At 37.9% G+C, this 12825-nt stretch overlaps 1 protein-coding gene across 12 annotated transcripts in view; it reads right to left on the reverse strand.

Annotated features, from left to right (window-relative positions):
- Nucleotides 1–236: 236 nt before the first annotated feature.
- mycbp2 (MYC binding protein 2) overlaps nucleotides 237–12825 on the reverse strand; it is a 200926-nt gene continuing 188337 nt past the window's right edge. For all 12 annotated transcript variants that reach the window (XM_078402308.1, XM_078402313.1, XM_078402303.1 and 9 more), the window contains 12 exons: nucleotides 12635–12731; nucleotides 10930–11049; nucleotides 10714–10815; nucleotides 10055–10183; nucleotides 9353–9485; nucleotides 8633–8736; nucleotides 7566–7754; nucleotides 6232–6339; nucleotides 5929–6138; nucleotides 5344–5451; nucleotides 4426–4591; nucleotides 237–2111 (listed from right to left, as the gene is read on the reverse strand). In XM_078402308.1, coding sequence (XP_078258434.1) covers nucleotides 1996–2111; nucleotides 4426–4591; nucleotides 5344–5451; nucleotides 5929–6138; nucleotides 6232–6339; nucleotides 7566–7754; nucleotides 8633–8736; nucleotides 9353–9485; nucleotides 10055–10183; nucleotides 10714–10815; nucleotides 10930–11049; nucleotides 12635–12731 — 1582 coding nt within the window. In that variant the 3' untranslated portion in view covers nucleotides 237–1995. The remainder of the gene's footprint in view (nucleotides 2112–4425; nucleotides 4592–5343; nucleotides 5452–5928; nucleotides 6139–6231; nucleotides 6340–7565; nucleotides 7755–8632; nucleotides 8737–9352; nucleotides 9486–10054; nucleotides 10184–10713; nucleotides 10816–10929; nucleotides 11050–12634; nucleotides 12732–12825) is intronic.

Consider the following 12825-nt stretch of genomic DNA (forward strand, 5'->3'; position numbering starts at 1 on the left):
GGGCCAAAGGCAGGCAGGTGGGACTAGTGTAGATGGGACATGTTGGTCGGTATGGCAAGTTGTGCCTGTTTCCACGCTCTCTAACTCTATGACTAAATCAAACTTAGACATCACACGTTAAAAAAAAACCTTTTCGATCAACTGCATGCAATATTAGCAAAAAGTGTGATAAATTATTCTTTCTATTATGCACAAATATAATACAATTAATTCAACATAAATTTGAGAACCTTGTTATGTTTTATTTATCTGTTTAGGATAAATACATTGTGGCTATTTCAGTCCATAGATTTAAACTCCAAAGTTAGGAGCAATTCTCAAGTTTCGCAAAATTTTCAGATACAATCATTTTTGCTTTGTATCCAGACCTGTTAGCCTGTGGCTGGATTGACCAGTGTCTTGTCACAATAAAACATTGTAAGAATGAAAAGATAATTTCTCCTTTAACTTTACATAATCTTAACGTTTGCAGCACAGAGATTGCAGAGCAACAATGAGATGGAAAAGGAACCAATATTCTAGCAATGACAAATAGGATGCATTCTGCTCATGATGTTGATCTCCATCATGGCATACATCAGGACTTATATTTTATAATATTGAATTTGTTAACCAATATTCGGTGAGGTTTTCTCTTGGAAAGATGTAGCGTGAAGATTCCTTTCGTAAATCTGAATTGATGCAATTCTGTTTTTTTTTTACATTTGGAAATCCTCATGCTTGAAACTTGTCTCTTAAACATAGATTTGCATTCTGGAAGATTTTGAATTTTATAACCGGTGGTTATTTAAAAATGGCACAAAGCATTTAGGCTCTTTTACAACCCAAGATAAAAACTTGCTTGGAACAGCATTCGTTTTTATACAATCAGATACACACAAAAATAACAAAAGGACATTCTGATGCACTATTTAGTACTTTAATGAACATGTTTAGTTGAAGCAAAAGTCTTACTTATATATGGTAAGTTTACAGCATAATGGCAAGTCCAACCGATGCAATAAAAAAAATCTTTAAACTTGTGTGACAAATAGACTAAGCCTATTATTTTTAACCCTTAGCAGGGAGGATGTTGCTTTGAGACAACTGTGCAAAACTGATGTTCTGATATGTTTTTGAAGTGAAAAGTTATAAAGCCCCTGAAACATGAAGGCAATTTTAAAATTTATCTGCACCTGCTTCATGAAGTGAATACATTAGCACAATGCACTCTTCTGAATTAATGATTCAACTCCCATTTCCAACGAAAACTCGGTCAGTATTCTATGTACATGTACATATACACACACACACAGTGACTGAATGATTTCCCATTCACACAACAGATTTTCACTGTATAAAAATGTACAGCGGTTTTATTGACATATACATTCCATATGTTTACAGCTGCAAGATAGGAGGCACACCCAGTATTGCACTTCATTAAAATTTCAGGCTCAAACATAACCCTAGAAGTTTAAATGAAAATTGCAGTGTAACATAGCAACTTTGTAATACACCTAACACTGATACCATATATACATTATGATATTCATACACAACAAGCCCTAACACATCCTCAACAATCTATCAAATGAACCAGAATATACTCTCAATCTGTGACGTGTTGCAATTTCCAAGAATACTGTACAGGGTTAGCCAAAAGTAGTACTCGGTGTACTTGTAGCAATTCTTCAAATGTTAATTTGGAAGCTGTCCTTGCCCGAAATCCCGACTGCTTTGAGTAAAAGCATCTCCTGTCAAGGTATCTGATAGGTGTGTGATGCTTTACAGCCGAGGATTACAACTTCAGCATGCAAACACTTCACAAGTTAAAGCCTTTTGGAAAACTTGAGTCACTTACAGCAATAAGTATGTACACAATTCTTCTTTGTTATTTTTGTGCACCACATTGTTCTTTCATTCCAATGACCGTGGACCAACCCCATTTGCTGACTTCAGAAACCGAAGATATTAAAAGGCTAGGAGATCTGAAGGAACCTCTCCATTGCATGCTTAGAATGTATGAGCGTTCCTGCATACACCACAACCCAGAGCAAACTCCTCACCGGTGGATGGGTGAACAACATGAAGAGGACACTCAGCTCCCTCAAGCTGTTTTCCTTTTGGACCTGAAGAGTAGATAAAATGGTTATTTAGTGCCATCTAGAAGATGGTAATTGAATCTATAACTCCAACATTTCACTATAGTTCCTGCGCAATATCTATATACTAAAACTCTCGTGTTTGTTTGTTTGTTCCTGAACTACAGCCAAAACGGTACATGATAGCGCGACAATTTAGGCCCACCTTATCGTTGTCCCTTTGGTGCTAATGGAAGAAGTTTCATTGAAATTGGTGTTATATTTTTTTAAGTTATTCACATTTTAAAGTTTAAATCTATCTCCTAGGGGGGAGGGTGGGAGGAGGGGGGGAGGAGAGGGTGCTGCATCAATGCAGGAGATGTTTGGGCCCAACGGGTCCACTTGGTCTGGTGTGAAGTTTTAAAACAAACTCAAAGCCAAATCCACTTTTGCAATAAATTTACCCATGTGGGCAGAGGCAAATTTGGAAATAATATGAACCAATGTTTTACAACCATGCTGTTACAAGAACAATTACCATTTACATAACTCATCATAGACTTTCAGATACTTGTCAAAACATAGTTGAGAATGAATTACTAGAAAGGGAAAATGAGAGAAAAATGACATGGACTTCAGGGTCAGTGGCTTGATTCACTGACTTCCTCTGGGAGGTTTGTATATTTACCTTACATGGTGTGTAAACATGCAAGGTGGTGAAATATTGCAACCATAAAGGGAATGCTGGGAAGATAAGTCAGTGGAAAAGTTTAAATTAAAACTTTGACACATTTGACTAGAAGACATGGGGATGACTGATCTTAGATGAAGGAAATTTATATCACAAAATGCTGGAGTAACTCAGCGGGTCAGGCAGCATCTCAGGAGAGAAGGAATGGGTGACGTTTCGGGTCGAGACCCTTCTCCAGGCTGAAGAAAGGAATCTTAGATGAAGGAAACATTCTTCGACAGGATGGCAGTAAAGGGAATATCACAACAATAATTTTGTCCTCATTGGCAAAAGAACAGATGCCAAAGCAAATTGAGAGCTCTGATGGGAAAAAAATATTTTCCTGTTTATTATTTGGCTATTATATTGTTAAAGTGAAATGTGTTTCCAGTAAATTCATAATTTTCCATTCACATCCACAAAGCAATCTAGAATGCTAAGTGAGGGACTTATGCATAACCTTTGTTTAGACCCATGGAAAATAGGGGAGCTTTGCTCAGAACAGAAATAGTAATTTGGCCTAATAATGTTTCAATGCTGATAACTATTGTTTAACTTTGTATTAACTTTGTATAGTTAAAGAAACTAATTGCTCTTAAACTGCATCAATGGCAAATGAATCATTCTCAGTCTATCTTTTAACCACCTCCCATAACATCAATTCTTACATTTGTCACTCATTAATAAGATCTTAGTGAGGCTCAGATTCCATTTCTAAAACAATTACATTTTCCCCCCTTATTGATACAACAGTGACTGCTCTTTGGCTTGTTCTTGCACAATCCCCTGTTGCTACCCAAAGTCCTATATCCTGAACTGAAATTAAAACACTGCACAATGAATTTAAACTGGTAGATTCAGAGCTCTGGAACTCCTCTCCGACACGATAGCTTTTAAAACCAAACCTTAACTTCTACATAGTCACTAGTTCATTAATTTAATCTTTTCTCCCACATTATTATCTTATTAAAGCTCTTCACCTATGTTTCTCAGTTACAAAAAAAAACCCTTTCCCAGGTATTTGAAAAGGTGTTATGCCAATGCTAATATGGTAAATTTGGAAAATGTCTGTGCACAAATATATTTCTGGAAAGCATAAGCACTGTATGCTATCAACGGCATAGAAGCAAGCTACACTTTCACCCACAAGCACACAAGATAAATTTATGAAATTGACTACCTATTTGCCCTTCCATTGAGTAATACTGCACTAAGGTTATGGTTTGACAAACACCAACACGTCCCTGCTGCTTAAACAATAATTTTCTCAAAGCGATATGGTTACAAAGCCCTGTGGGACATTATTGCCAAATATGCAATTGCATCAAATCATTGCTTAGTATTGAGGAATGTGAAAAAAAAAAGACCAATTTCTCTTCCTTCCCTTTACAAAAGCAGTTCCACTGTTGATATGGTTCAAATCTACTGAGACAGTGTGCATTATTTATTGTACTGGATCACAAATAGAGCCTTGACTGAATTTTGCACACTTGCATAGCAAAATAGTAGTGTGGTGAATTTCTGAAACCTATTCCAGAATCTCAATTTATTTAAAAAAAAGCAAATTTCTCTGTGTTCTTTGAGCACGTTGTGAGTGAGTGGAGCTGTATATAGATGAAAAATGCACAATACCTGCAGGACAATGGGGAAGTTCTTCCTTTGGGATACTTGTCATTCTTTGGAAGTCGTCATGGCAAGCATTGCAGAAATGTGTTGTTCCAAAGCAAAAAAATACCGCCACAGAGCAGCAATACCGACACTTATACTCCAGGAAATCCGTACCATGTTTGGGACACATCTGTTGATGATTATAATCGGCCATGAGATACTATTAACAAATAGTATTGTTCCTCAACAATTCCAATTACTTGTACAAATGAGAGGAATTATCTATTCTTTTCAAATGGCTTAAAATTCAATTTCTATGAGTCAATTTTCAAATATTAATGTTCTAATACCAAAGTAAGAAGAAAGATTTTGCTCAAATACATGTTGGAATTTGTACTGCAGTTATACAGAGCATTAGTGAGATCACATCTGCTTTACTTAGTACAATATGGGTCTCCTTCAGCAGTGAGAAATTATTTACTAGAATGATCAGGTTGACATGAGAAAAGATGTCGTAGACTAGGCTCATATCTGTGGAGTTTAGAAGAATGAGAGGGGAGTTGATCGAAACAAGAGTATGAAGGTCTTGACAAGGTGGATATGGAGAGTATATTTCCTCTTGTGAGAAAATGTCGAATGAGGGTCACAATCTCAAAAGGAACCGTTTGCTTATTTAAGAAAATCAGATTAGGATTTTTTCCTGAAGGTTATGAGTCTTTGAAAGTCTTCTTCAAAAGAGCATTGCAAGTAAAGTCCTTGAATATTTGAAAAGACAGATGTAGACAGATTCTGGATGAGAATATAGTTGATGTTACAGCGAGATCAGCCAAGATCTTGTTGAATAGCAGAGCAGACTTGATGTACAGAATGGGTTACTCGCCCTAATATCTATGCTCATATCACATTTAAATTATTTGCAGAACGTGGGTAAACAATGAATACCTGTGCTCTAGAGACATCTGAACAAGCACCACAGATCAATTCCCTTGGGTCATAGTCATCACCCTGGCCTGCTTCAGCATCACATCGTGCTTCACCCCCAAAATAAGCCTACACAAAAGGGACAGATCAAAATGTTGTAGTTAGTTTCTTTATGGCATGCAAAAGCTGAAGACTCAACAACTGAACTGAGGGTTCTTAAGGGAAAAACTGTTAAGGGTGATCAGTCTGCCAGTGAATTACTTGGAACCTAAAGCATAGAATGCATATTACCTACCTCCTGTAAAAATCTTACAATGCATATTGATTGCATAATGTAATACACAAGTGGAAAAAAAGCTTGGGAGACATTTCATGAATTCCAACCTACTTAGCAATGTAGTGTGTAAAAGGCACAGAACATTCTGGTAATACTCTTCCTTAGATTAGCACTTTCCCCTCAAATACCAGCAGGGCAAAATTGTGAAATGACTAAATTTTTAAAAGTAATAGTTTTTATTCTGTTTCCTGGGACAAAAGACATTTTACTTAACGGCTTCTTCTTTCCAGGAAATCAGATCAGATATGATTATTACAGCGTGTACTTACTTTTTTACATTTATAGCAGACGTAGTAGGCATATCTATTCATTGCAAATCCAGCAGGATCATTGTAAAACCGAACACCAGGTGTGGTGATGGCATCGCTTTTGTGCAATCCTTCATATTCTAGCCTCATTAGAGCCTTCCTCTTTACATCTTCATACAGGTCTTTGATAGGATCCAGCAAATCTTTCAAAACCAAATGATTTATTTTGTTCTAAAGGAAAAGCAAAATCACAAGAAATGTATAACTTTGTCAAAGCAGCACTACAAAATTTAACCCAGAGTGTCATACAAACAAGTTGCTCACCTTACATATTGGACATGCCATAAATCCAAAGGTTATTCTTGGACCAAGCCATTGATTTTCAAGGACCCGTCTACAGCAATGTAGATGGAAAACGTGACTACACTCCAACTTGAGAGCAAAAGACAAATCAGTCAGTTATGATGTAGAGTCCAACAGACTTTAGACATCCAAAGTAGACAACAGATATGTTTCTGTCTTAATATTAAAAACACAAGGGGTAGATTTAGATTTATTTTAGATTTAGTGATACAGCGCAGAAACAGGCCCTTCGGCCCACTGGGTCCGCGCCGCCCAGCGATCCCCGCACACTAACACTATCCTACACCCACTAGGGACAATTTTTACATTTGTCCAGCCAATTAACCTACAAACCTGTACGTCTTTGGAGTGTGGGAGGAAACCGAAGATCTCGGAGAAAACCCACGCAGGTCACGGGGAGAACGTACAAACTCCGTACAGACGGCGCCCTTAGTCAGGATCGAACCTGAGTCTCAGGCGCTGCATTCGCTGTAAGGCAGCAACTCTACCGCTGCGCAGGGTATTCAAATGTTACTAGTAGAAATAAATATGCATTCTTAATATACAGTGAGAAAGGTTCGATAATGTTCTAGGATCAGATACAATGGCAGATACAAAAGTGAGCGAGTCAATTTTTATCTGTGGAAACCGATGGAAGATTTGGAAAAGCTGCAGCCTCCAACTGAATCCAGTTAAAAACTGTCAACATAGCTGAATAAAATCAATTTGCACTTGTAGTGCCATCAACATGGTAATAATGCATTATGGAGGAAAAGCATCAACATGATTTGACAAACTAGCTATGCAAGAACTATTAAAAGTGATAAAAACTGGAGTTAATAAAGTTTTAAAGAAGCATCTAGAGGAAAGGAAAGTGAACATGGGATTCAGGAAGGAATTGTCATCTTTTAAGACACTAGTAGTTGGAGGCATACTTGCTGTAGTTGTCAGGTGAAAATCAAATTTCCACAAAGGACAAGAGAAGTGCCTCAAAATTCTTAGGTCTGTAGCAGGAAGAAATGAAGGGTTCAGGATATGAACACGAGGAAATCTTTAAAAAATTGGCAGACAGAGGGACAATGTAGGTCAGTGATCCCTTGGTACGATTTGAGAGAAGTAGCACCATTTTGGATGAGGTCAAGATTACAGCAAAAACATTCCACTATTTTCTATATAAATTTGCCAATATTACTCGTAAACTTCTCTCAATCTTTATTTTTTAACATAGTTTAGAATTTATTCACACTGTTCAACAAACTGAATTCCTAACCTGCATAACTTTTGTTAATTTTGTCTCCATGAATTATATGACTTACCTGAACTGCAGGAGCTGCTGAAAGTGCCTCAGTGAAGCATATCATGCACATATCATCAGCATCTTGTTTGAGAGATACGGCATTTTTGTCACAGCCATGTAGGCAAGGTAAACAGCGCTCTTCATCTTTAACTCCCCCACAGAGATGGCCACAGGAATGTGTTTTACCACAGGCAGTTTTAGCATATTCCTTGTTTAGGTGAGTGAAATACATAGTACAGTGAAACCAAACATCCCAAAAACCCCAAGATACAAATAGATATTTTGTTGCAAAGTATTAAGAGCTTTAAATCATTGTAGCTTGATAATATTCTGCATAGGACTTTAGTTTACTCACTTTTTTTTTTCAAATCAAAAATATTTATTCAAATATTAAAATAATATATATACAATACAATAAAACCAAAACAGAACCCACCACCAGAATACTATACAAACAAATATACCAATTTAAACTATTAAACAATTATATTACAATCCCCATCCAGGATACATCCAATCCCCCGCGGTCGGTGCCCAGCGGTCCCGGAAATCCTCCAGGGTGCCCGCGGACAGCACGTAGTCCCTCTCCAATACCACCCGGGCGCAGATGTAACCCCGGAAAAGGGGTAGGCAGCTGGCTCGGGCAGAGCCCTCTTCCGCCTGGCGCCGTGAGTCGCGGATGGCCAGTTTGGCCAGGCCCAGGAGCATCCCAACCAGGACATCTTCGGCCCTACCCTCTCCCCTACGCACAGGGTGTCCAAAGATGAGGATGGTGGGTGAAAAGTGCAGCCAAAAAGCAAGGAGCAGCCCCTTTAGATATTGGAACAGGGGCTGCAACCTCACACACTCCATGTACACGCGGTACAGACTCTTCCAACCCACAAAAGTCGCAGGCGGCTGGCGAGTCTGTGAACCGCGCGAGGAACAGGTTACAGGGGACTCTTCGGTGCAATACCTTCCACCCCAGGTCCCCGATGGAGAGGGGCAGAATCCCTGCGTAGAGGGACTCCACCGCAGGGCCCCCTAGTGACCGGAAGGCAACACTGACAGCCACTTAGTGTCCGGACGGTGGATTCGTTTACTCACTTGGCAGTCTGCATCAGAACACACACTGCCCACCGCAGACAGTTCTGTTCCATTTCTTGTTCCACAGAATCGACATGTTTCTGAACTGCTTGAAGCAGGTTTGCCTGTAAATCATTTCAAATACAGTTGCAATTTACTTATTTGTCAACTAAAGCACGACATGTATTTATGCACAACATTAACGGTAAACCGTCCACACTTGCATGCAATATTACTAGAGATCCCAACTAATAGCTTCATGGCCCAAATAATTTTGTCAATACATTAATTTATAATAAAATACAAGAGAAAGTTGTAATTCTAACAGAAATGTCATGCAGTAGTTGGGTCTTACAATACAATACAGAACAATACAGAACTTATTGTCATTCGGTACAGATACCGAACGAAATTACAGCAGTCACAGAACACAACAAAAAAGAAAAGACTGCTGTATTCTGTGTTCTGTGACTGCTGTAATTTCGTTCGGTATCTGTACCGAATGACACCCCCTACCCCCTCCAAACACCCCCTCACTGTGATTCCAAACACCCCCTCACTGTGATGGAAGGCAACAAAACTTCCACTCTCTTCCCCCCACGCCCACGGACAGGCAGCTCAACCCCTACCGAGGCGACCGACACGCACAGCCCCCGCAAGGGGATGGAAGGCCCCGTGGCCGAGCCGCACCGGGCACTGAAACGTCCCGCGGCCGAGCCATACCGGGCATTCAATTCTGACCTGTATGTTCTCTGAACTCTATCATTGCTTTCATGGTTTTTGAGTCTGCAAGTGCCATTAGCCAGAACAGTTTAGTTCTTCCACAACCTTCATGAAGATCCACTTTAATTGCTTCTTCCTCTTCTTTAAACACCTATAATTTGAAAATCAGATTAATTCAATGGGAATAACTATGTAAATTTGTTTTACTTTCAAAACCAACCATGCATTCAGCAGCACTTTGCAGAATAATGAAAATGTGTTATATAGCCAGGTGCAACTTCTAATTATGTTGAGTTAACAAAATAGATTGTCTGCTTTTTACTAAAAACAAAAATGTGCTAATTTAACATGTTACAAATATCTGTAAAATAATCAGTTTTGTTCATGTCCTGGCAGGTTTCAAATCATTAAGGAGTAAATGTTGTTTATTTGCAGAAACATTTGAAGAGTGCCAATTTTACAAATGTGAAGAACCATAATAAATTATTTTTTCTTTCTTTTCTACATTTCCCCTTCTCCATTTTGGCCCAATATTAATTAGCGTTTCACAAACGATTGTTTGAGGTCTTTTGGGGAATCAAATGGTTCCATCATTAAACCTAAAAACGTGTAAAATATTGCTACAAAGCTGGTCTTGTATTAGTTAATAGCACACAAAAATATTTCTAAATCCTTGTGTTTTTTAATATCCTAAGCGTATATTTAAAATTTAACTCTTGCCTGTCTTTGATGCGATCTCGTCCTTCTGTGAAGATGGAGAAACCGGTCACAGTCTGTGCAAAGATTCCCACACACATTGCAGTGGATTATTGCTGGAGTCTCACCATCATCATGGTTGTCACACATGGGCTAAGGATAAAATAGACCGATCATTTTAGTCAGTTAAAATAGATAATGCAAAAGATAATATCTTTGATTCAGTGCATTCAGCTGCCAGTTCAAAGAAATCTCAATGATGAACAATATATTCTGATGTACATTTGTGAATATCCCCAGGCAATATAACTTGTGTATAGTGTAGTGTATATTGTTAAATATAACGTGGCAAATGGGAGGCAATTATTAACAAAGAACCAAAAGAACTCTCAATGAACAAGAGAAAGATAGCAAGGTGGATCAAATCTTCCATGACCCGCATTTATTTAGCTTGGCTACGTTCAATATTCAGATCACTTTGGTGGCAGCTCTTCAGCATTGCCAGAGATACTCTAGTTAAACTCCCAAATATTGCCCTAAATTTCAACACCAGTTGGGATTGCTCTCAAAGCCAGCATTGACTCAGACGGATTGAATGGCTTCCATCTACAGCACAACGAAAAGTGAAATTAGGCACAAAGAACTATTGGTAGAACGAATCAATAGTAGTCCAAATTCCTTACCATTTGTTTTTGCTGACCATCTTTCCCCATCCATCTGCCAGAGGAAAGCCTATCAACATGGTCTTGATCCAGCACACACAGTGAAGCCAAAGCCAGCCATAACTGTGAAGCACAATGACAGAGATTGTAATCATTTGCATCGTATATTCACTTCTGATAACTGCTTTATCTCTTCTTTTTTAAATATATTTTCCATATGATGCAAATAATTATTACCCTGGTTGTTGTAGTGCACTGAACAGGCACCCTGTATTCTTCTTCCATTTTTGTTAGGGCAATTATTGTTTCAGCAATAGCATTTTTTGTAACACGAGACCAGGCTTCTGACAGGTGCCCCTAAAAAAAAAAAATGATTTAATCCACACATAATATAATCTATTGGCCTATTTCTTACTAGTTATCAAAATTCTTCAAATTCAAAGTTTTAGTTTTCGCATGTGCATCAGGTTTGGTTTTGCAAAGGACCTTGCAGTCTCTTCAGATATTTATGAAAACAAGATGATCTTTACTGAAATTAAATAAACCTAAATAATGTCAATCCAGAATGGTTTGTCCCTGTCCTTGTGTGTGCACAAGTAGGTCTCTGCATGTGTGTATGTGTTGGTGTTCATTTCAACACATTACACACTGTACATTTTGGTGCTTCAACCATTTATGCTCCAAAATAAACTGGTTCGACTCAGAAATACCAGCTAAAGTTCTATGGACAAATTATACAGTTATAAAATTATCTAGCAAAATCTAATAAATGGTTACAAACAAGCAGCAACCATTTATCAAGCAGAATAAGTGAAGAAATATAATTTTAATAAAATATTGCCTCACTCTGAAATCATGTGCTATAAATATTCAGTGATCACGTGTCATCTGTGCGGAAAGTGTTAACATTTCGGGTCAGGCCCGTTTATCAGAACGGGAAAATGGGAACGCGTGTGTTTAAATTGCAAAAATTCAGAAGGATGGGAAGAACAAAGGGATTGTGACAGAGAGGAGACCAATATTGTCCAATTAACACGATGTTGTCAATACCATCTGGTTAACACATGAAAGAGGGCATTTAGAAAAGGGAGGGGAGAATGAATGCTGGAAATATCCATCAGATTAGGCATTACTGGAATGATGGTGATAAGAATAGTTGTTGCATCTCTTGCATTAGTTGTTGCATCTCTTGCATTTGCTTGGGTAAATGTTAAGAGAATGGTTGAAGGGGATTGACCAGTGCATCAGGGAATTGCAAAATGATCTCTTCAAAACATGGGGAGCAATTCACTAAATTGGAAAACTCTGTTTTTGTTTGAAATTTCTAAGATTTACAGTTTCTTATTTTCAATTCGTATGAACTTTTTCAGCATAATCATGGGTCAACAGCATGCAGTGAGGTAGAATTGTAACTCATGCTCCAGAATCTAAGTCTCTGACTTAAGTTTTGAAGAAATCTATTAGGTCAAAGTAGGAATTACTGTCCTGACTTGATTCCTCACAATTATACTTTGGATAAATGCAAAACCTGCTATCACACAACAACGTGATGGTGTGAACATTTGCAATCCAAACACTTGAGATAAATATTTTGTCAGTATTTCTGAAGGAGACCAACATTATAAAATAACAGAAAAACATCGGGACTAAGTCATTTATTTGCTCAGTGTTATGATATGTTCACTGATATGAAAATCACTCTGCCTGTATGATTTTCTGGATTTATTCTGGATCTTTTAGGAAAATAAAATTCCTACACAATTAACGATTGCAAACTCCTTAATAGTAAACAAATGAAATTAGATTTAATTTGATATTCCTATATGTAAAACACTTGGTTTGTCATCTTAACATGTATGTAATTGCTCTGTTACAGTATCATTTTTTCTCATTTTTCGGGACTCTTTTAATGAAGCAAAATAATTATAGAATTGCAACTTACTGCTGCCATATCCTTTATTAGTTTAATTATTATTTCAGAAATTTGTGGGGGCGTTGAACCTTTCATCCACCAGTGACTTTCACCTCGACGAATGGAGCTGTGGGAAGACCACGACACATCAGGCAAACCATTTCATAATATTTGGAAGTAATTTTAGCCAGGTTTTGTGGTAAATATTTAAACAAATGTGA

Source organism: Rhinoraja longicauda, chromosome 7, assembly GCF_053455715.1.
Source record: "Rhinoraja longicauda isolate Sanriku21f chromosome 7, sRhiLon1.1, whole genome shotgun sequence".
In the NCBI taxonomy this organism is placed as follows: domain Eukaryota; kingdom Metazoa; phylum Chordata; class Chondrichthyes; order Rajiformes; family Arhynchobatidae; genus Rhinoraja; species Rhinoraja longicauda.